Below are 25,177 nucleotides of genomic sequence, written 5' to 3' on the forward strand. Positions count from 1 at the left end.
GCAGGAATTGACAAGCTCAATAGGTGGAAACTCTTTATGCTGGTATGGTGTTTAGGACAGGGGAATATGCTAGAAAGGTGTTGAGACATATGGAGCCAAGATGGAGTTAAGATGCATATTATTCATGATCTAATTGAATAGTGAAATATGCTTGAGGCACGAAACAGCCTACCTGTGTTTTTAATTTGAAATGTAAACATAAGTCCTTTCAATACATAAGCACTGATCACTGGCTTCTAACACCTCTTGTACCTGAATGGAATACAAGAAGATACTTGTCTACTTATTCTTTCACTTTTAGTTCAGCTATCTCACTCACTTTCAAACCTTTTCGTCTTTGTTTTATCATAAGTCAAGGTCTAACACTTAAATATTTCTTTTTCATTCTATGCTGTAAAATCATGCTCTTTTCCATATCTACAGCCCCAGAAAGTTGAAGTCAATGCTCAGTCTGAGGCATCCTATGCTAACTGGCGCTAGCCTTGGCTCAGTGCTAATGTACTAACTTCCTGAATTATAAGTTCGTTGGTTTTAGTCCCACTCCAGAGACTTGAGCACAAAATCCGCACTGACAGTCTTATGCTAAAGAAGTGCTACACTGTTTGAGATGCCATCTTTCAGATGACATACTAAACCAAGATGCTCAGCCTCAACCAACAACAGAAAAATACATAACAAAGAAAGATTTGTATTTATAAAGTGTTTCTCAGGACCTTGCATTGTTTATCATGCGACCTAGCTCTCTGCAAATTGGCTACCCAGTTCCCTGCATTACAATGGAGATTATACTCTAACGTGACCATAATATGATAGAGTTTTACTTTGTTTAAAAGTAATATCGTTCATTCCGAAACAAAGGTCCTAAATCTGAACAAAGGAAATTATGAACGTATGAGGAGCCAGTTGGCTATCGTGGATTGGGAAAATATATTATAAGATTTGAAGGTAGACAGGCAATGGCTAGTATTTAAAGAAGTATTGCATGGTCTACAAAAATACACATCTCTCTAAGACACAAAAACCCAACATGGAAGGTCAATTAACCGTGGCTAACAAAAGATTGCATTAGATCAAGGGAAGTGGCTGATAAGGTTGCCAGAAAAAGTGGTAAGCCGAGGATTGGAAGTAATTTAGAAACTAGCAAATGATGACCAAGAAACTGATAAAGGGAAAAAAGAATATGAATGCAAGCTACTGAGTAACACAAAAACGGACTGTAAAAGTGTTTTTAGATATGCGAAGAGGAAAGGATTAGCAGGACAAATGTTGGCCCATTGCAGGCACACAGACAGGAGATCTATAATGGAAAATAGAGAAATGGTGGAGAAGCTAAATGATTACTTTGTGTCTGTCTTCAAGGAGGAAGATGCAGAAAATCTCCCAGCAATGGTAGGGAGCCAAGGGACTTGTTAAAATGAGGAACTGAAAGTATTAGTAAAGGGGCAGCACTCGAAAAATTAGTTGGATTGAAGGTTGATAAATTCCCTGTACCAGATGAGCTACATCTGAGTATTCTAAGGAGGTGGCTTTAGAGATAGTGGATGAATTGGTGGTTATCTTTCAAAATTCTGTCAATTCTGGAAAGATTCCTGCAAACTTGAAAATAGCAAATGTAACCCCATTATTTAAGAGGAGAGGGAGAGAGAAAATGCAGAAGAACAGACCTGTTAGTTTAACGTCAGTAGTCAGGAAAATGTTAGAATCTATTATGAAGGATGTGATAACTGGACACTTAGAAAATAATATGATTGGGCAGAGTCAACATAGATTTATGAAAAGGAAATCACATTTGAGCAACCTGTTGGAGTTTTTTTGAAGGTATTACTTGTAGCATAGATAAGGGAGAACCAGCCGATATGGTGTATTTGGATTTTCAGAAGGCTTTTGATAAGGCCCCATGCAGGAGGATAGTAAACAAAATTAGAACACATGGGATTGGGAGCAGTATACTGCTATAGATTGCAAATTGGTTAACAGAGAGAAAACAGGGTGAAATTTTCCAGTCCCACTGTCATCATGGCGGGCGTGAGCGATCAAAATGACGGGAAGTCCAAAAATCGGTTTTGTGCTGTCGTGAAACCAGTTTGTGATCATCCGCTCTGTTCGCTAATGGTGGGCCACTTCTTCCTGACAAAATGAATAATTTCACATTTGTCCACATGATACTCTATTTGTCAGACCTTTGTCCACTCTCACTTAACCTTTCTATGTCACTTTGTAGCCTCCTTACGCCCTCTTCACAAGTTACTTTCCTACCTATCTTTGTGTCGTTAGCAAATTTAGCAACCATCCCTTTGGTCCCTTCATCCAAGTCTTTTATATAAATCGTAAAAAGTTGAGGCCCCAGCACTGATCCCTGTGGCACACCACTCATCACACTCTGCCAACCGGAAAAAGACTGATTTATGCAAGCTCTTTGCTCCCTGTTGGGTAGCCAATCTTCTATCCATGCCAATATATTACCCCCTACACAATGAACTTCTATTTTCTGCAATAACCTTTGATATGTCAGTTTATCAAATGTCTTCTGGAAATCTATGTACATACATCCACTGGTTCCCCTTTATCCACAGCACATGTGACTCCTTCAAAGAACTCTAATATGTTTGTTAAACATGGGCCTGAATCTTCTGGTCGGCGTGCAGGGGCAGACCCCACTGGTCGACACATAAAATGATGCGTAGTGACGTCGGGCGTGCATCCCGTTGTCACCGTGCGTTGTTCCGATCTTCAGTTTGGCGGGCGCGCACTAGAGTCAGCTGCGCGCATGCCAAACTGTCAAAGGCCTATTAAAGCCATTTAAAAATTAAGTGACATAATTAACAGGGCTTCCCATCCAACCTTAAGGTTGGCAGGCAGGCAAAGAGCCCAAGCGGCCTTCGCATTTATCGTGAAACCTCATCCACTGGCGGGATGAGGTTTCATGAAGGCTTTATAAATTAAATAAAATTTTTTATTAAAATTCATTGAAATGTCCCAGCTCATGTGACATTGTCACATGAGGGAACATGTCTGAATATTTTTTTTCTTTACGTTGATTATTATGAATTGAAATAATCTCCGAGGCAGCTCCGTGCCTCAGGGAGATTTCTGCGCTCTCCTGCACACATGCGCAAAAGAGCGCAGGCCCCGACTCTCTCTCCCTCCTCCCCTACCCGCACAGGTAGCACTCAGCACTTCTGGGCACGCATCACGCTGGGCGGGCCTTAATTGGCCCGCCCACGCAAAATGACGGCGTACACCCGATTGCGGGCGGCAATCGGCTGCGTGCCCACCTGCGCCTGCTCCGGCTCAGCCCCCTACCCCCCACCCCACCCTCCCGACGGGGAGAAAATTCTCCCCATGATTTCCCTTTTACAAACATGGTTCTGCCCGATTGCCATGAATTTTTCCAAGTGCCCTGTTGTAACATCTTTAATAATAGCTTCTAATATTTTCCCTATGACAGATGTTAGGCTAACTGGCTGATAGTTTCCTGCTTTCTGTCTCCCTCCCTTTTTGAATAAAGGAGTGATATTTGCTATTTTCCAAACTAATGGAACCTTCCCCAAATCTAGGAATTTTGGAAAATTGAAACCAATGCATCAACTATCTCACTAGCCACTTCTTCTTTCCAAGACCTTAGGGTGAAGTCCATCTGGACCTGGGGATTTATCAGCCCGCAGCCCCAACAATTTGCTCAATACCACTTCCCCGGTGATTGTAATTTTCCCGAGTTCCCCCCTCCCTTCCGTTTCCTGATTTACAGCTATTTTTGGAGTATTATTTGTGTCCTCTATGGTGAAGACCGAAGCAAAATACCTGTTTAATTCATCCGCCATCTCCCTACTTTCCATTATCAATTCCCCAGACACGCACTCTATAGGACCAACGCTCACTTTAACTCATTTCTTATTTAAACATCTATAGAAACTTTTGCTATCGTCTTTATATTATTAGCTATCTTTCTCTCAAGCTCTGATTTTTCCCTCCTTATTAATCTTTTTGTCATTCTTTGCTGTTCTTTATATTCTTTCCAATCTTCTTACCTGCCATCTATCTGTGTGTAATTATGTGCTTTTTCTTTAAGTTTGATACTGTTTTTAACTTTTTTTTAGTTAATAATGGATGGTGGGCCCTCCCCTTGGGATTTTTCTTTCTCATTGGAATGCATGTATTCTGTGTATTCTGAAATATCCCTTTAAATATCGGCCACAACTTATATTGACATACCCCTTAACTTCATTTGCCAGCTCACTTTAGATAGCTCTGCTTTCATGCCCTCAGCATTGCCCTTATTTGAGTTTAAAATATTTGTCTTGGATGCACTCGTTTCTCCCTCAAAGTGAATATAAAATTCAATCATATTATGATTGCTGCTACCTAGGGGTGCATTCACTAGGAGGTTATCAATTAATCCTATCTCATTGCTCAATGCCAGGTCTAGGATAGCCTGCTCTCTGGTTGGCCTCAGAAAGTACTGTTCTAAGAAACTATCTGGAAAACGTTCTATGAACTCCTCATCTATGCTACCTTTGCCCATCTGATTTTTCCACTCTATATGTAGATTAAAATCCCCCATGATTGTTTCTGTACCTTTCTGGCAAGCTCCCATTATCTCTTCTTTTATACTCTGTCCTACTGGGTAGTTATAATTAGAGGGCCTGTACACCAATCCTACAAGTGACTTCTTGCCTTTATCATTCCTCATCTCAACCTAAACCGCTTCGACATCCCGGTTTCCTGAACTTAGGTCATCCCTCTCTAATGTGCTAATACCATCATTAACTAAAACAGCCATCCCTCCACCTTTTCCTAACTTCCTGTCCTTCCTAAACATCACAAACCCTTCAATATTCAGGTCCCAATCTATGTCATCCTGCCATGTCTCTATAATAGCTATCAGACCATACTTATCGATTTCTATTTGCGCTACCAGTTTGTTTTGTTTCCAATTCTACGTGCATTTAGATATAGAGCCTTTAGTTTTATCCTTTTATTATTTTTGTAGCGCCTAGCCTTATCTGCTGATTTACTCTTAGATTTGTACTCTCTGTCCCTTCCTGGCACAGTCTGTTTATCATTTCCCATATTAATACCTGTCTCTCTTGTCTTGTCTCTACTCTTTGGTTTGCCACATCTTTCCAAATTTGATCCCTTGCCCCCACTATTTAGTTTAAAACCCTCTCTAATTCCCTAGTTAGGTGGTTGGCGAGGATATCAGCCCCAGCATGGTTCAAATGTAGACCATCCCAATGGTTCAGATCCCACTTTCCCCAACACTGGTGCCAGTGCCCCACAAACCGGAGCCCACTTCTCCCACACCAGTCTTTGAGCCACGCATTCATTTCTCTAATCCCGTTTGTCCTATATCAATTTGCACGTGGCTTGGGTAATAATCCAGAAATTATTACCTTTGAAATTCTGCTTCTTAATTTGGTGCCTAGCTCATCATGCTGACGATGAGATACCTCATCCCGACTATGTCGTTGGCAACTATGTCGTTGGCGACTATGTCGTTGGTACCTACGTGAACCACAACCGCTGGATCCTCCCCCTCCCACTGCAAGTTCCTCTCCAGCCCTGAGCAGATGTCCCGAACCCTGGCACCAGGCAAGCAACAAAGCCATCAGGCCTCTTCTGGCACCAATAATAGTAGTAATGGAAAGCATGGACTCCAGTGAAACCAATTGAAACCTAAATGTTGATAGACTCCATATTTTTAGGGTAAATATATATTTTGTATCTATATATTGCATGAAATGTGTGTATGTAGGCACACGTGTGTTTCTTTATGGGTATGTTTATGGCTGTGGTCCACTTAGGATTAAGGTGCTTCTGTTGTTCATATGCTATTGTCCAAACTCCTCAAGTGTGTTGCAGCCTTGTAACTTTTATTTGTCTCTTCAGATGCACACGTGACCTTCAATAATCTTGTATAGAGCTGTTACGGAATAGACTGGCCCCAGTGGTTTTGGACATGTATGACCAGTTGTGAGCAATGTGCATGTAGAGGTCTCAAAACCATTTTAAACTGCGTATACACCTGGCCATTTTTATTATTTTGTATCTGAATAATGAAGTTAAAGAAATTCATGGGATACATATTCTAAAAGTTTTGTTGAACACTTGGCAGTTTTCTAGAGAACTTACAGTATATTTTCAAAAGTGACATATAACTGAGTATAGGATTTATAGAAAGGAAACTTTGGTAGAACACTTTTTGGGAGATGGAAGCTACAATTTGTACGATAATGTCCCTTCTACATAAATGAATTTTACCAGGTTGCTCAGGAGTTGACAAGTAGGGCAAATGACTGACCTTTTCTTGGTGCCAGTTCTTTCCTCTACTTGATAGAGTAGAGATGACAGAACACTCACCTTGCATTAAAAAAAATTCCTCAATGCATTTAAGAATGGTGCAGTTTTATTAATACAGCTGAAAATGGGTTTATCACAAGAAATAAGCATTTTTAATATGTCTATTTACTATCTTTAAGTAACCTGATGTTTGGATAAATGAGAAAAGACTTTTTAAGAAAAAAATACAATGAACCATTTATTAGTTTCGTTGGGGTGCTTTTGTCAGTTTCTTAGTGAATTACATATTTAGGTCTACTAGTGCCTTTGTGCCAAAAAAGGCTGAATTTGAGGAGCCTCCTCGAAGGTCCACTGAAGAGTGCATTTGGCAAAAACTCTGTGCTTATTAGTATAATCTGGGAGTGCGGCCAGTTTAGTGGATGGGGCTGACTTCTAGTGACATTTTTTATTAACTCATATTGAAGATCATGGAAACTCAATTTGCCCTGGATGTAATTTACACTTGATATTCTATGCTGGTTTGGCCAATTTTAGGCAATTTTCACCAGCCACAGCTCTATCCCATAATGTAAACTAATTTTCTTTCTGCTGAATCTTTCCTGTTTTCACTGTAAGGTGCATTCATAGGCGAAGGATCATGCTCATTTTTATTAGATGGCATTACGCTGTTATTTAAAACTGATTCCAAGTTTGCATAATATCTCAACCTCACAAATGCAATTGTAACTGTACAGTCTTCTGCTGTATTTATTCTCCTGCCCAGGACAGCTCTGCAGGCATGGTCATGTGGCAGAGCCTCTTCCTCAGCAGCTAGAATCTAAATATTTAAAAAGACTGGGCAGCAGTGTTTGAGTTCGAAACATTTAAATTAATTCGAGGTAGGTCTAAGGATTGTATGGAAAGTCCAGTGAACCATTAGCCAGCATAAACATGAGTGCTTTGTGTTTATGCTTATAGTAAAGAGCACAGCTAATTTAGTTTAAAGTGCAGGAATGCCATTTTAATACACACAAGTACTGAGTGGATAATCCATCTCTGCCTCTTCCTGAAGTCCCCACATCATAGATGCCAGTCTTCAGCCAATTCAATTCACTGTACACAAAATGGCTGAGCGCACTGGATGCAGTAAAGAGTTTGGGGCTTGACAACTTCCTGACTGCAAAGCTGAAGACTTGTGCTCCAGAACTAGCTGTATCCCTAGCCAAATTGCTCCAGAGCAGCTGGAACACTAGCATCTACTGGACAAAGTTGAAAATTGCCCAGTTATGGCCTGTCCACAATAAGCAGGATAAATACTTATCAATCAATCAAATACTTAACAATTAATGCCTTGTTAGTCTACTCTGAGTCATCAACAATAATGGAAGGTGTCATTGACAGTACTAGCAGCGAAACTTGTTTACCGATGCTCAGTTTGGGTCCTGCCAAGGCCACTCTGCTCCAGACCTCATTACAGCCTTCATCCAAATATGCACAAAAGAGGTGAATTGAAGAGGTGAAGTGAGAGTGACTGCTCTTGAAATCAAGGTAGCATTTGAGCGAGTGTGGCATCAAGGAATGCTTGTAAAATTGAGTTCAATGGGAATCAAGGGAAAAATCTCCATTGGTAGGAGTCATGCCTAGCACAAAAGAAGATTGCTGTGACCATCAGAAGTTGATTATTTTGGTTCCAGTACATGGCTGCAGCAGTTCCTCAGGACAATCTCCTCGGCCCAACAATCTTCAGCTGCTTCATCAATAAACCATCATAAAGTCAGAAGTGGGAATGTTTGCTGTTCATTGTACACTGTTTGGTTCCAGTTTAAACTCCTCAGATAATGATGCAGTCCATGTCTGCATGCAGCCAGTTCTGGACAACATTCAGGCTTGGGATAATAACATTCTCACATCAAAAATGCCAGTCAGTGACCCTCTCTAACAAGAGCGAGAATCCAACCACTGCCCCATGACATTCAGCAACATTACCGTCATTCAATTCCCCGGCATCAACATCAAGAGAGAGGGCTTCAAGAGCAGGTCAGAGGCTATGAATTCTGTGATGGGTAATTCACCTCCTGACTTGCCAAAGCCTGCCCACCATTGCAAGGCATAAGTCAGGAGTGTGATGGAATACTCCAAACTTGCTTGGATGAGTGCAGCACCAGCAACACCCAAGAAGCTTGACACCATCCAGGATAAAGCTTGATTGACACCTCATGAAGCACCTTAAACTTTCATTTTCTCCAACACTGGCACACCATGGTTGCAGTGTCACTGCAGCAACTCACCAAGACATTGACTGCACATTCCAAACATGTGTCTTTTATCACCTAGAAGAACAAGGGCAGCAGGTGCATGGGAATATCACTGCCTGCAAATTGCACATCTTCCCGAATTAGGAATACTTTGCTGTTCCTTCACATCTGCTGTGTCAAAATCCTTGAACTCTACCCACTGCCCCAACAGCACTGTTGGTGTACCTGCACCACATGGACTGCAGTGGCTCAAGAAGGTGTCTCATCTTCACTTTGTCAAAGGCAATTCGGGATAGGCCATAAATGCTGGCCTTGCCAGTATCAAACTATACTAAACTTGAATTGAACCTTGGCTAGGTCATACTCTTGAGTACTGTATGCTGTTCTGGCCACCATATTATGAAAAAGATGTAGAGGCACTGGAGAAGGTGCATAAAAGATTTACAAGGGTGATGCCAGAAATGCAAGATTATACCTATCATAGAATAGGTACAGCACAGAGGGAGGCCACGCAGTCTGTTGTGTGTGCGCCATCTCTCTGCAAGAGCAGCTTGCCTAACCCCATTCCCCTTGCTTTTATCCCGTAACCGTGCAAACTTTTTCTCTTCGGATAATGAGCCAACACTCTTTAAAAGCCATGATTGAATCTGCCTCCACCACATTCTTAGGCAGTGTATTCCAGATCCTAACCACTCGCTGCATTAAAAATGTTTCCCTCATGTCACTATTGCTTATTTTGCCAATCAGCTAAAATTGGTGTCCCCTGGTGCTTGACCCTTCTGCCAATGGGAACAATTTCTCTTTATCTACACTGTCCAGGCCCCTCATGATTTTAAACACCTTTGTCAAATCTCCTGTCGGCATTCTCTTCTTCAAGGAGAATAGCCTCAGCGTCTCCAATTTTTCCATGTAAATTAAGTTCCTCATCTCTGTAACTATTCTTGTGAATCTTTTCTGCATCCTCTAATGCCTTTATACCCTTAACAGAATTGGACACAATATTCCAGCTTAGGCAGTGTCTTATGCATGTTTTTCAAATCTTGCTTTTGTACTCTATGCCCCTATTTATAAAGCCCGTGATCCAGTATGGTCTATTAATCACTTTTTCAACCTGCTCTACCACAAATTCTCTTTTCTTGAAAAGGGAATGTTTCCACTTGTGGGTGTTATGTTATGTGCCTGCGTGCCATTGTAATGTAAAGGTGTTTGGCAGAGCAAGGGTTAATGTGGGACTAGAGAATGGCACCACCCATGGTATGATGTAGAGTCACTTGGTAATAGGGAGAACAGTCAAGAAACAATACTTTGTAAGTAAGCAGCCTACCTGCATGGAACAGCACCATGCATGACTGTAACCTGGGATCTGTGAAGTTAAAGGTTAGCAATAAACGGTTCATGTTTAAATATACAAGTCTCAAAATATCATAATTGAGACATCAAAAGAACCTATAATACAGTATACAATGGCAGCAAACAGCATCATAATATAACATGGTGTGCAGCAGTGGTATTGGCGGCGATGACCAACAGCGATAATACCCCACCACCTTAAACCAGCTTATATTTCACCCCTCACCTAACTATACTCAGTTCTGTTGAAGGGTCATGTGGATTCGAAATGTCGACTCTTTTCTTCTCCACCGATGCTGCCAGACCTGCTGAGTTTTTCCAGGTAATTCTGTTTTTGTGTCGGGTTTCCAGCATCCGCAGTAGTTTTTTGTTTTTATAGCGATAATACCATGGTGATCGGCAGTGGTGATCAATGGTGGTAAGAAAGGAGGCAGTTAAACATATGAACCCAGAACAGTATCCCAAGATAGGAAAAACTGAAGCTGGACTAGAGAGACATGCACCTCAGAAGAAAAATTTCAAGACCCCTGTGTTACTCAGAGCTAGAAAACTGCTCAGATCACAAGACGGGTGAGCAAAAATACAAAAAAATTGCTATACTTACATTTTAGCATAGGCGGTGGTCCCAAGAGGCTCAGCAAATTGTAGAAGCTGGAAGATGGCTACAGTTTTTAAATAAAAAAGCTTAAAAAGGCTGGCAGAGTTAGATAGAAAAACCTGCAATGCACAGTAAGAAAAATAAGTAAAAGGACTGCAGAGTCTTTTTTAAAAATGCATTGCCGCAGAGTTAACGTAAGATTAAAAAAAGCACACCCGCCAAAACTCCTGAAGTGCGGAACATTCGACCAAAAGAGGAATGTTTCTGCAGAGTTCAAATAAAAAGGAAAAACAGAATAATCTCCCAGAAAAGAGGTGCTACTGCTTTGGAGTTTTTTGAAAGCTTTAAAAAAAGGCCGATCGTGGGGATCTTGAAAAAGCACGGGAAAAACACAGACAGAGCTGACAGCTGTGGACAGACCCCAAAGTTCCAAAACAGGACCTGCAGAGAAGCAAAATGAATTTAACACCACTCTGAACAAACTGATCAACCAGTTGGTATAGAAGACTCAGCAATGTCCAATGTTCCAGGCGGAAGCCGAAAGCTACAAGAAATAGGCTGAAGAGTTGAAGAAGTACTTGAATGGAAACGAATAGGCATTGAAAAGAAAAGCCGTAGAACTTTGCAAACTGCGAGTGGATAATGAAGTCATAAATAGCACAATTACTGAACTGAAACAAGTTGAGATTTCGCCGGAGACAGACCAGGCCAACAGACAAACCGAAACAAAAGACAAGGACAAAGTTCTGTTGGTGACAGAAAAAGAAAAGATAGAAATGAGGTTGGAAAATGTGAATCCAACACTGAGACACAACACTTGGAAGAATAAAAAGCTGAGCTGAATGAAAAGATTCAGAATGCTTGCAAGAGGATTTGAAAATAAAACAGCAAACAAGTGGAAATGAAGGTTCCATTTGAGAAACATGTACATCCAGCATGAACATGGTGGAGACCATGGAAAAAGAAAACTTGAGTCCACTCTTGTAATGAGCAGAGTGCACATTCCCCTCGGAAGGAACAGGACACACCCACAGCATACGGAGAAAACAGACGAGTTGTTAATAGAGAAACGCAACTCAGGAGCGCAAAATGTGAATCAAATGGAGATAGCCAATTACCAGAAGCAGAGTACTGCTACCATTCCTCCAAATGTGACAGACCGAGATATGGAAGAGCTGTCAAGCCTCAAGACCGCCTGAATTTATAAAGTCGGAGACTTGAGATGGGGGAGATGGGGCAGCAGTAAAAACTGTATTCTAATACTCGGTTGGGGAGAAGGGGCAGCAGTAAAGACTGTATTGTAATATTTGGTTGGAAGGGAGGAACATCATCTTTAGAGAAGAAAGGGGGATGTTGTGTTATGTACCTGAATGCCATTGTAATGTAAAGGTGCTCAGCAGATCGAGGGTTAATGTGGGACTAGAGAATGGCACCGGGACTGACCATGGTATGATATATAGAGTCACATGGTAATAGACAGAACAGTCTAGAAAAAACACTTTGAAAGTAAGCAGCCTACCTGCATGGAGCAGCACCATGCATGACTGTAACCTGGGATCTGTGAATAGTTAAAGGTTAAAAATAAATGGTTCATGTTTAAGTATACAAGTCTCAAGATCTCATCATTAAGACATCTAAGGAATCCAGAATATAATATACTGCGGCAGCAAACAGCACCATTAAACAACAGTGGGGCAGATCAAAACTAAAGGCCATCAATATAAGATAATCACCAAGAAATCAAATGGGGAATTCAGAAGAAAATTCTTTACCTAGAGAGCAGTTAGAATGAGGACTTTGTTATCAAATGGGATAATTAAGGAAAATAATATAGATACATTTAAGGAGCAGCTAGATAAGCATATACGGGCAAAGGGAATTGTGGATTGTGCTGATAATTAGATGAGGGAGGATGGGAGAAGCTGGGAGGAACATTCAAACACTGGCATGGGCTGGTTGGGCTGTAAGGTCTGTTTCTGTGCTTATTGTTAAGAAATAGAGATAGTTTAAGTAAGTTATATTGGTATTTGTGAATGTTAGAAATGAGCTTTAGCTTTACTGTTGAAGTTTGATTTGTTTTTCTATATCTGTGTTAAGAAGAGGTCAAGTTGAGTTTTAGTTTCACTTTAAAAGGTCCCTGCATTTCTCCTGCGAGTTTTACGTCTGTTGTAGCTAAGTTAAGCAAACGAGTAGAGAAACTGGACTGTTGCCTAGCAACAGGGATCTAGAGAGGCATGTCCCTCCCACAGACACACACACACACACACACACACGCACAAACTAGAAACAGCACTTTGATTTGGAAGCTATTTGAGTTCAGTTGGTTTTGAAAGTAGGTTCCAGGAGAGACTGGAGCAAAGAGGACAGATAGCCGGTCCCTAGCTAAAGAAAAGACCCCAAAATCCAGGGGAGTGAAACAGGAGAATGACCCAAGAAGACCTTCTAGGCAAAGGGAAGGACACAAACCTGGAAAAGTTCTGTTCTGTGGAAGTTAGGAGTGAGGGGCAGAGCGAAAGGCTTCAAGCTTCAAATTTAAAGAGACAAAAGATGTAGAAAGCAGATTTAAAACAAGAAAAGCTTGTGAGAGGTCAGAAGGTCCAAAGAGACAACTGAAGTTCTGTAATTCTTTGCTATGGGCATGTGAAGCAGTGGTGTACTGTTGACAGATGAATCAGTGAGAGTGCATGTGGAGGAAAGCTTGAATGGATGTGGTGACCCAGGGGAGAGGAACATTGGAAAGAGAGTTCGAAACCCTGGAGGTGAACCCTTGCAGAAGGCGTCTGAGAAAAAGCATCAGTTTGGCAGAAGATTCCAAGGCGAGTTCTCGGAAAGTGGAACTTGGAAACCCTTGTGTGAAAGACGGAGTTTAATGAGGCTGGCTGACCCATGGTGTGACAAGTGCCTGGAGGAGTTGAAAGAGCCATAGCGTCTGGTTGAGGTGGCATCAATCACTTGGTTTCAGAGTGTGATAGGTCTTGACCACAGATTGCCTATTGATACCATGGACTTTGTACTTTCTGTGATCATTAGAGTATAAGATAGCTTTTGTAACTTGTGTTTTCCTTACAAATCTGTATGTATCTGTAAAGGTATAGTTGTGGGTGAAGGAGTATTGTAATAGTTCATCTTTTCTTCAATTAATGTTTTATGCTTTTGTTAAAAGTTCAGTAGCTGACTGCGGTGACTCTGTTCAGTAGCCCCTCTCCACATATCTAAACAAACAAATAAAAATTAGGATCTATCAAGCTGGGTTCCAAACTGGGATCAGGCTTGTCCAGGGGTAATCTCAGCTGGGGATTATAACATTATATTTTACTGAGTTTGGTGGTTGGAAATAGAAAATGTGCACATTTACAATAGAAGGTGCTGTTAGGATGATGAAATAGATTAGTTCATATAAAGTTAGCCTGCGGCCCCTGCCCCTGCCCAGCACTGACATTGCTCATTTGGTCCAGTTTTTTTTACAGTAAGCACTGTGTACTGTATAGATTTTGAGCTGAAGGGCTTTGAGATGTAAGCAGACTGATTGTACTCTTCTGTTTTATTATAAATACCAAAATCTAGGGTTTGAGTGGTGGTGTAAATATAGTTTAGGACCATTTAATCAGAGACTGCAATCAGACCATTTATGGAGCAAACTGGAGTCTTTCAGTTGAAAACCAGGAATTGCACATAATTTGAACCCCCCGCACCATCCCCACACCACCCACCCCCCTTCTCCCTGCCCAAGTTTATAAAGTTGTTTTTATATACACCTATTTTGGAACATTAATTTTTATTATATGTTCTATGAACATCACTGCATCAAATGTTTGGTCAATTCTGCAGCAAGTGTTCTTGAACGATGTTAACTTAGAAACCAAAGAAAATTTAATAGCATAAATAATGAACATTAAATGTGATTTACCACAACCAAGATCATTTAACACTTCACTGCTTGTACCAGAAGATGACCTTGGACTTGTTTTTTTCTTAATCTCTGTTGCCAAATGCTGTATGGATTCTGAATATCTTTATTGAGGCTTGTTACTCTTGATCCCTTTTAATGTCTGAAAGTTTCCATTCCATGCGAAGCGAAGTGAAATTGGTATATCTGGCAACATTCAACCCTTAGAACCTCCTTAATGTTTTTTTTGAGGAAGTGACATCCCAAGTGGACAATGGACAGACCACCATAATGTGGTCTACCCAGACTTCCAAAAAAACATTTAGTCAAGTTCCTCCTGGGAGGCTATTAGTTAAGCTTAAAGTAGTCGTGGATTTTGGATAAATCTTGAATTGCCTGAGGGAGGTAGTCAGACTGTGGAGCCAGTTTAGAGAAGAAGCTGATCCTTGACATTGAAAACCAAGCTATAAGGAGAGATTGGAGAAACTTGACTTGACAGCCTTGAAAGAATATGAGCTTACAAAATAATCTTATACTATGTAAAACAGAATGGAAAACCAAAAATAAAATAGAGTTGGGCAGGGGACATGAATTTAACCTAGCAAAAAACTTAGGATTGATATCAGGAAATTCTCCACACAGCACACGAAATGGCCTTGTACATAAGACAGTGGAATTAAAAAGCCTTGAATTATTAAGCAAAATACAGATGCCTGATTTGTGGAGGGGTAATACTGAGTTATTTCTGGAAGAATGAGCTAAAGTTGGAATGAACAGCCTCCCTGAGCTGTAAAGATCATGTGAGCAGCGGTACCTTTCTTTAATAAAAAGAAAGCTTAAGCATGGTTGTTGGATGGTATAGAAGTTAATTATATATAATGAATTTCTATTTGCGTATAGTGCTTTTAAGATGCTCAGAAACTGATCAATAGCTTTATTTTAAAAATAAACTAACACAACCCCAGAATAACTGAGTCTCAAAAATGTACAGCTAAAAATTGACTGCATATCAAGACCTATTACAGAAGTCACTTCTTTAAGGTAAGTTTTTAAAAAAAAATATGCAGGAAATACTCAGCAGGTCAGGAAGCATCTGTGGGAGAGAAACGGAGTTAATGTTTTACGTCAAAATGAACATTTTTAAAATTTTTATTGCAGATTTCGAGCATTCTCAGTTATTTTGCTTTTGAATAAATTAAATTTGCTTTTATTTAATTACACAATGGGACTTTTATTAGTGTTTTGGGGTTGGATTCTATAATTCTATTTATTTTTCTGTGCAAACTGAAACCCAATGGTCCTACGTATGATGGACAAAAAAATAATAATTACAATGAGTGTGCAAAGAGATGTGAACTTGTGATTTACGCTGCAATGTAGAGGTGCAGTTTTCCTAGTGGTGGAATTAAAAATCTCTGCAGAAGTGGGCTCTGGTACAAAGTTCATTTTTGGATGGCAGGAGACATATACCACTGCTCTCCACCCAACCCCAACCTGCTGTCCTTCAAATTATTGTTTTTAACATTTTTCTGGTACATTTTCCAACATCGCAAAGTGTAATATAATTCTGTGTTTGAAACCGAGAAGATTTCTCATGTACAGTATATGTCTTTTAGAGAAATATATGTCACAATTGATTCTTGATTTTTGCACTATCCAAAGGTAATATTTGGTATGCAGGTAGTCAGCCAAAGGAGAAAGTAATGACGTGTAAGTTTACTTAATACATCAAAAAAGATGAAAACAATATAACCTCTTGATGTAAAAAGCATTGATGTAAGGGACATGTATTTCTAAACAAAAAACAGAAAATTCTGGAAACACCCAGCAGGTCCAGCAGCATCTACGGAAATGGAAACAGAGCTAATGTTTCAGGTCTGTGACCTTTCATCAACTGATGAGTTGAGAACTTGGCAGAAACTTAATGAGACTGAAAGTTTGGGAGAGTGAAAGTTGCGTATGATCAGACTGTAAATGCAGTGATTCCATTGGTGCCAGAGTGGTGGTAAAAGGAATTTTGTAAATGTAAAGAGAAAGCAATAAGCCCAGCTTGCACCTCCACCACTAACACCCACATCACCCTCCCCATATACCGATTGGGGCCAAAGAGATGACCTGTGGTGCTGTATGGAATAACTTCATCCAAGAATAATACAGCTGTTTACATGGCCTGGGTGCAAATTGAGGCTGAAAAAATGAATGTGTGGTTAGCGTTCTTATCATGATCAATTTATTGCCTTCAAACCATGGCAATTTTAAAATGTTTTTTAATAAATTAAACTGACCTTTTTACGAAAGATTTTGTAAGTCATCAGTGGAGTGAAGCTGGTCTTGGTGCTTTCTGTTTCACAAAAAGATACTGAATCACAGCTTGTGCCCATGTGAGCTGAGTCCTTACCAGTGCAATAACTTATTTGTTGCTAAATAAGGTCATATATTAATATTAAAGGTTCTTGGTGTCAAAGTTCTATTATTGCTATTCCTGAGCAGCGCTGAGGAGTAGAAATATTTCAAAGTGACACTGGTTATTCATGTTCGAGGTGGTTGATGCAGAGATAAGCTGGAAAGAATGTCTGCACTAAATTGGCATGAAAGGGCTTGTCACCATGCCTGTTCTGCTGAAGGTATAGATCACTATTTTGTTACAAGATTTTCTGATACACAAATTTTGTGTTTTGCAGAATGACAGCTGGCAGTGCCAGGGTAAAATAAAGCATTTCAACAGTGTGACAGCCGTAAACACTCTACTGTCAGGAATAATAAGATACATGAGAATACGCGCACTCCTCAGGCATCACCAAGTCATTGTACCTTAAATTAGAGCCAATAACTCGACCACCTACTGCAGTGGGTGTCAGTTCCATTATTCACAGTTCATTCCAAGTAATTCCATTGCCAAATAGAGCCGCTTCAGCATCATTGGATTATGTATTTTTGACCAACGGCCAGACCTCATTTTGTTTTTTTTTTGCCTGTAACCTCCAGAGCTTATTTGCTATGGGAATGATGATTAAAAAAAGACTTCAAGGAATGGGAAAATTCTGCCAAGCTGCATCTATAATTCAGGAAGTCCTGTCTACATCCATCTATCTGTCTTGTCCGTATATTTATCTATTGTGTCTGCCAATGAATTTTATACTTGTGTCATTTTTTGTTTTAAATAAATGTTTATAAATGATTCACAGTTGTAGGCATTAAAAAAATAAACATTCCAAAAATCTATCTGAGCAGTGGCAACAATTTGACTTACAAATCTGCCTTCTGACCAAAAGCAACCACCTCTTCAGATGTTGTGTACTAATAGGTCTGCAGTGGATGGTGCAGTAAATAATAATGGGCTTTTAAATTTATTTTATTTGCACTTTGTTTTCATAGGCTTCTAATTTCTAATGTTTATGTGCTTACAGAATAGATATGGCATCTATTATAGATGGTGGAATGTTTACACAAATAATGCATTTCTCCCTCCCCAGCTTGGAATAGCCAGTTTTCTGTTAATGGTAATCTAGTGTGGAGTATAGTTGTAATTTTTTTAAAAAGGTACATGTAATTTAAACCTATTATGGCAATAATTTAAACCTATTATGGCAATTGTTCATACATACTGCTTTTGTAGTCTTTTTCTAAGGACTTCTTGTTTATATTCATCAGTTATGGCCTTTTATGAGCATGTGGTTAAACTTAAACCATAGAACCATAGAAAAGTTACAGCGTGGAAGGAGGCCATTCAGCGCATCGTGTCTGTGCCGGCCATAAAAAGAGAAAAAAGTTAGCTGCTCATTTTTAATCCCACTTTCCAGCATCTGGTCCATGGCCTTGCAGATTACAGCACTTCAGGTGCACATCCAGGTACCTTTTAAATGAGCTGAGCGTTTCAGCCTCAACCGCCAATTTAGGCAGTGAATTCCATACACCCACCACCCTCTGGGTGAAAAAGTTTTTTTTCATGTCCCCTCTAATCCTTCTACCATTCAACCTAAACCTATTATAATTGACCCCCTCAGCTAGGGGAAACAGGTCTTTCCTGTCTACCCTATCTAGGCCCCTCATAATCTTTTACACCTCTTTGTCACCTCAATTAGATCACTCCTCGGCCTCCTCTGTTCTAAGGAAAACAACCCTAGCCTATCCAATCTTTCTTCATAGTTGCAATTTCAAGCCCTGGCAACATTCTTGTAAATCTCCTCTGCACTCTCTCCAGAGCAATTATGTCCTTCTTGTAATGTGGTGACCTGAACTGCACCTAAAATTCCAGCTGTGGCCTAACCAGCGCTTTATACAGTTCCAACATTACATCTCTGCTTTTGTACCTAATACCACGTCCAATAAAGGAAAGCATTCTGTATGTTTCTATACCACCTTATCACCTGTCCTGCCACCTTCAAGGACCTGTGGACATGCACTCCAAGGACTTTCACCTCTTCAACCCCTCTTAATATTCTCCCATTTATTGAGCATTCCCTAGCTTTGTTTGCCCTCCCCAAATGCATTACCTCACACTTCTCTGGATTGAATTCCATTTGCCACTTTTCCACCCACTCAACCAAACCATTGATATAATCCTGGAGACAACAGTTATCTTTTTTCACTGTCAACTACATGGCCAGTTTTTGTGTCATCTGCAAATTTCCCAATCATGTATCCCACACTTAAGTCCAAATCATTAATATATATGACAAACAGCAAGGGCCCCAACACTGAGCCCTGTGGAACACCACTGGAAACCACTTTCCACTCGCAAAAACATCCATCGACCATTACCCTTTGTTTCCTGTTGCTGAGCCAATTTTGGATCCAACTCGTCACCTTCCCCTCCCAACCAATCTGCCATGTGGTACCTTGTTAAATGCCTTGCTAAAATCCATGTAGACAACATCCGCTGCACCACCCTCATCAACCCTTCTTGTTACCTGCTCAAAAAACCATCAAGGTTCTTTATTCCACATTGCATTGATTTTAGCTCCATTATTTTAAATGGCAAAAGTGACAGACCAGGTGTTCGTAGTGAAGGTAGTTTTTTTTTAAGGAAGATGCATGAGCTAATTGTAGTAGTGCTGTCATAAGGAAAAAATGTAGTCCTCTTTGCTCTGCCAATATATGAAGAACTGTTGCTCTTGATACACCAGCACCTTAAATCTTAACCAGTTGTGTGTTTTTTGTCTAGTTTTGACTATTTTTCTCCTGTCAAGTTCGAATATTTCTGAGTAGTCAAAGCATTTTTGCCTCTGAATTAAGCAACTCTTAAGAAAAGTGCTTAAAAATGTAACTTGCTACAATATTTTTATCTTAACAGGGCCGTGGAGGTTTGGGTTCCATCTATGTATGGGCATCTGGTAATGGTGGCCGTAGCCGAGATCACTGCTCCTGTGATGGTTATACCAACAGCATCTACACAATCTCCATCAGTAGTACAGCTGAGAGTGGGAAGAAGCCCTGGTATTTGGAGGAATGCTCATCAACCCTTGCTACTACATATAGCAGTGGGGAGTCTTACGATAGAAAAATAGTAAGTTTCCTTTCCTTCCCTCGTCTCATCCCCATTTGCCCAAAATGTGGATATAGATTTGAAGATCCCTGTCTTGAACTGTAGTGACCTGTCATAAATAGTCTTGTGGTAGTTGTAATTCACTCAGAATATGGGGTACATTTTAGCTATGGTACAGCTGACCAGCAAAATAGATTGACTGACCGCCTGGCATTGCCAGAAGGAAGCACAGACCGTTTTGAGGGCTGGGCTTCATTATCAAGCTGATGAAGGCTTCGGAGCAGCACGTTTGACAGATCAAAGACCAACCTAGCCAGCAGCGCTCATCTAATTTTGCTTTCTTGAATATTCCTGATTTTAATCACCACCATTGGTTGCCATGCCTTCAGCTGCCTTGGGGCCCTAAGCTCTGAAATTCCACTCTCCCCCCAAACCTTTCCACTTCTCTCCCTCTGTTTCCTCCTTTAAGATACTCTGTAAAACCTACTTATTTGACCAAGTGTTTTGTTATCTGCCCAAATATTGTCTTATATGCAACAGTGTCAAACTTTAGCTTCACATTGACCCTGTCAAGCATCTTGGCTTGGGACCAATACCTTGTTACGTGAAAGGCACTATAGATACAAGTCATTGTTGACCTCTGCCTTTGTCCTTTGTGTGATGATTTTATAATTTGTGTTTTTTAGTTACCAACTCAGCAATTGGTGGAACCTGTTTTCACTATTTCACCTTGCCAACATCTCAGTTTTCAACATCCCAGGCGCATTCATAATTTAACTTCTGCTAGAAAACTTCTAAACACGAAAAATATTCTTTAAGTACTACACTAATGCAGTATTTAATCACCTCATCACCTCAAAAGTGCTTTGCACAATAAGTTAATTTTGGAGAGTAGTGGTGTGGGTGATTATAGAATGGTCACAGTACAGGAAGAGGTCATTTGGCCCTTTGCGACAGTGCTGGCCCTCTGCAAGATCAACTAAGCTAGTTCCACACCCCTTCCCTCTCCCTGTAACCCTGCAAATGTCATCTCTTAAGGTGCTTATCCAATTCCCTTTTGGAAGCAATAACAATTTCCAAGCAATGATTCAATATCAAAACATCCAGTATTGGCAGTAGCATTAGGGATTATGAAATCTTATTTTTAGAAAAGTTCAAAATCATTCCAAAATGAACAAGATTTATAGATCACTTTGTGCAAGAATACTTGAGAAGAGTACCTAATTAAGCTGGGCTGGACCAAGTTTCATCTTGTGTAGGAATGAAAATACATGAGACCAGAGCCAACCCTCATGTATTTGCTGAGTTATGAGCAGTTTCTGTGGAAGATAGCTTTTCCTTTTGATAATTTTCTCCCATATTCTCATGTCAGCATTGGCTTATTGCTTGGATACAGTCCTGCTTGACCCTTGTTGCTCTCTAGCCTCACTTAAGTGGCCAATGTTGCTCTGCCAGGCTTGGACAGAGAGTGTATGGTTACCAACTCTCTAGGATTGCTCTAGAGTCTCATGCAGACTACCTGGGAGAAATATCATTGGGGCATAAAAATACATATATTTTTCATTTTCTTTGAATACTTGTGTGCATTAATTATAAAAACAATGGAGAAGGTGGGGGGAAGAAAAGGCTATTTGACGGGGCAGTGTTCAAAATCAGATAGCCTTGCTAACTTCTGACCCCTGACTCAGGAGTGATGAAATTAACTTTAATGCTCCCTTGGCATGAATAAACTAACTCAGCATAGACTGGAAAATCAAAGCTGTAACCTTCCTCTAGGGGCTGGCTATTCAGTGCCTTTACTAGCTGAACCACCAGGCAGCCCTAAGTGAGAACCATTTTAAAGTTGCAATAACTATGTGTATATTTTATTAACCTTTCCCCAAAACACATATTTGAACCTATTTCAGACTCTAATACACTAGTAGGTTTAATGGCAGGTCTGATTGAGAACTTTTTTTGAGATCATCCCAGCAGGTTGTTGCTAATGAACTTGGTCCCATATACTGGCTGTATTGGCACATTTCTTACATGGTTATTAGAGCACATCTCAGTGGGAACCAGGCTCAGTCCTGGAGATGATAAATTAGTAAAGTACGTTTGAATCATCATCCTTGCTTAACACAATGTGAAGTCCAACAGCATGCACTTGTTGAGAGATTTTGCTTTGTGAAAGTTAGACTGTGTAGCATTCATAGAGCAAGTTTCTTTCTTCACCATCCTGTCAGATAGGCTTACTAAGAGCTAAGAGCTGTGCAAACAGAAGTGACCTGAGTCTAGCATTATTTGAATAATTTCTATTCAAATGTTTGTGCAGTTTAAGGTCTTTTGTGAGAGATTTGTTATATAATTCCAAAATCTTTATAATTGGCCCATCATGCAACTTAAATCCTTCTATAAAACTTGCATTCTGCAAGTCCTATCTTCATGAAGGTGCACAACTACTGCTATCCTTTTATTATGCTCCTCCTCAACTTTCTTCCTATATCATCTGCTGTAATTGTATCCTTATTGGATCACGTGCTTCTAGTATCTCACCAAAAGGCTCATGTTTGAGCCTTCTATTCATAACAATTAGGAACAGAAGCTCTGGCTAATTATTTTGTTCCCTGATCCAGTTGTGCAGTAGTCAACTGTAGTATCAATACTGCTGCCCTAGCTGAGAACAGCTATTGCAGCAGTAGATCACAGATTGGACCTAGGACCTTCCTGGTGTGAATGGCTGAGATGATTTCTTTAATTCTAGGACATGTGGGATAGCCAGCAATAACAACTTAACATAGTCATCTGTTCTGCAGCAGATAATAATGCTGCCTTGCTCATGTTACAATGCTGATACAAAAGATGGGGTCGGAGTTGACACTCTGAGCCATATGTTGTTTGCTTAGGCAAATTCAATAGAATTTTTTTTTAAACCAAGAATCAATCTTTGATGCAAATAAAAAGGAATTATGAATCAAGTAAAAGCTGGAAGGCCATGGGCCAATCACCTATAAATGTGAAGGACATGTGAACTGTTCTGATTGGGTCCACACCCAAAATAGATGCTGACAAACATTCTGTGTAAAAGCAGCATTTTCTGTTTTTATTTTACCAGCTTTTGAATTATTGCTTTGTATTTGATATGTTTTGTTCAGTGATTGAGTGCTATTCACCTCATGAACTTACATCAAGAATAAAATTGTAAAACTCTAAGGTTGAAGTGCCAATATTATGTTGTATTAAGGGACATTAATTCAGCATAGAAACAGATCGTAGAATCATACAGAACAGAAGCAGACTATTTAATCCACAATGCCTGCACCTGGTCCTTAAAAGAGCTTTCCAATCAGTTGAACTTCCCTGCTCTTTCCCCACAGTTAAATCTTAAATCTGTGTTCTTTGGTTACCAACCCCCCTGCCAGTAGAAGGTGTTCATCCCTCTCTAAGATGAGTGAGAGTAGCAATATCATACAGGGATATTGAAAATGGTGGGGTTGCTAAGTTACACACTACTGTAACTTGGACTTATGCCACTATAAGTTCCCTAGCTAACCCCATTGCGGAAGCACCATTGCCATAAGACTTCTCATGGATCAAGGAGAAGATCCCCCAATGCCACCTTGGCAAATTTGCATGTGCATTAAGTGCAAATTTACCAACGTGAAGACAACAGGAGCAATTTAAAAAGAAAAAAATCAATTATAGAAGTTGCACAATTTTCAATGAGTCTTGATGCCCTTAATTGTAAATTTGAACGTTAAAACGCAACTAGTTTATGTCACCGCCCACATATGCGTAAGGTGCAGAGTTAACAATTAAACTGGTAAGAACACAATTGTATTTGTAGGCAGACACATCCTTGTAAAAGTCAAACTTGTGGGCGCAAACAATAGTGAAACTTTGGCTCATGTTTAAGAAACATTCAATTTTCTTAAAATTTGCAATCCTCACTTGAAGTGCTGTAACCTACAAATCTACAGACCAAGAGCCAGAAAGTGGGATTAGATTAGGTGGCTTCTTTTCAGCCAGCATGGATGAATGGCCTTCTTCCACACTCTAAACTTCTATGATTCTATTTCATAAGCCTGTATATTATTTCTATAGTGTTAACCTCTGATTTGTAGTAAATTTATAAAACAAAAGGTTCAGAAAGAGTACCTGCAGGGCTTGGATCATGCTATCAGACCAAGCCAAACCATTAAGCAATGATTTAAACAATACCCCGCATTGACTTTTGTTTCTTACACTTGAAATGAATGATTACTGTTTTTTTTTTAAACCTACATGTTTGTTTCATTTTCTTCCTTTGCTCTCCTTTGATGTACTCGAGCAATTCTCCATTTTGTTTAATACTAATAGAAAAGTTGCTTCTGCCTCAGTCAATTTCCCCTTAATGGCAAAAAGTAATTACACACTGTGTGGTTCCTTTTTTCTTATCCCGCCCTCCGACAGGAACCATATTGTTACCAATAAAATTAAGAAGGGGAGAGGGAGTGTGGATGGAAATCCATACCTAACCTCTTTATGGTACAATGCTTGATTGTCTGTAATTATGCATATTTTTTAATTGGCTAGTTTACTTTGGGCTATGCTACAAAAAAGCCTAGTTTGTGGAAGCCACAACTGAATCAGAATTGTTATTATTTAAATTACAGCACTTTTAGATTTTTTTTTTAAGAGTAGAAAATATAACAGGGACTTGTTTCTTTAAATAAATTATTTTGGACAATTTGTTTCAGATCACAACTGACCTCAGGCAGCGATGTACAGACAGTCACACAGGAACCTCTGCTTCAGCACCAATGGCTGCTGGGATTATAGCACTGGCACTGGAAGCAAAGTAAGCTCCCAATTCATTTCAAGAGGGCTTTTGTTAAATGGTTCCTCTGTAAACTTAATGAAAACTGACAAGCTCAACTGAATTATCTCAATTGGAAAAATTTTAGACACCTACATCTTAATCATTTTCACAAGGCAGTTTTTGTCATGTCTAAAATATTTTCAAGTTACTACATTTATCATATGAGCTGTTGGTTGAATGGAATTGGCTGAGCGCATGGATATATTTGATTTAATTGAGAGGCTACTCCACCCAAAAAAAAGATAAACCATTGCTGAAGAACAACTCCAAAAGAGACATGGTTTAACAATTATATGTTTTGCTGTTGAAGAACACTACAAGGAGGCTGGTGGCTAATGATGATTTTTGCTTCAGTGCATTGTGTGTTTACTAAGCAGGACCTGTGTAGTTTATTTGTTCAACTAGGCATCTGGCCAATCTAACAGGTAAATAGGGCCAAATTTCTTAAATAGACACATACAGCTAGTTGATTTTCTCACAATTC

At 39.9% G+C, this 25,177-nt stretch overlaps 1 protein-coding gene across 2 annotated transcripts in view; it reads left to right on the forward strand.

Annotated features, from left to right (window-relative positions):
• pcsk5b (proprotein convertase subtilisin/kexin type 5b) overlaps positions 1-25,177 on the forward strand; it is a 459,575-nt gene that overhangs the window by 127,936 nt on the left and 306,462 nt on the right. For both annotated transcript variants that reach the window (XM_078567301.1, XM_078567291.1), the window contains exons 8-9: positions 19,662-19,874; positions 24,572-24,672. In XM_078567301.1, the coding sequence (XP_078423427.1) occupies positions 19,662-19,874; positions 24,572-24,672 (314 nt within the window). The remainder of the gene's footprint in view (positions 1-19,661; positions 19,875-24,571; positions 24,673-25,177) is intronic.

This window comes from Cetorhinus maximus, chromosome 2, assembly GCF_964194155.1.
Source record: "Cetorhinus maximus chromosome 2, sCetMax3.hap1.1, whole genome shotgun sequence".
Lineage (NCBI taxonomy): Eukaryota > Metazoa > Chordata > Chondrichthyes > Lamniformes > Cetorhinidae > Cetorhinus > Cetorhinus maximus.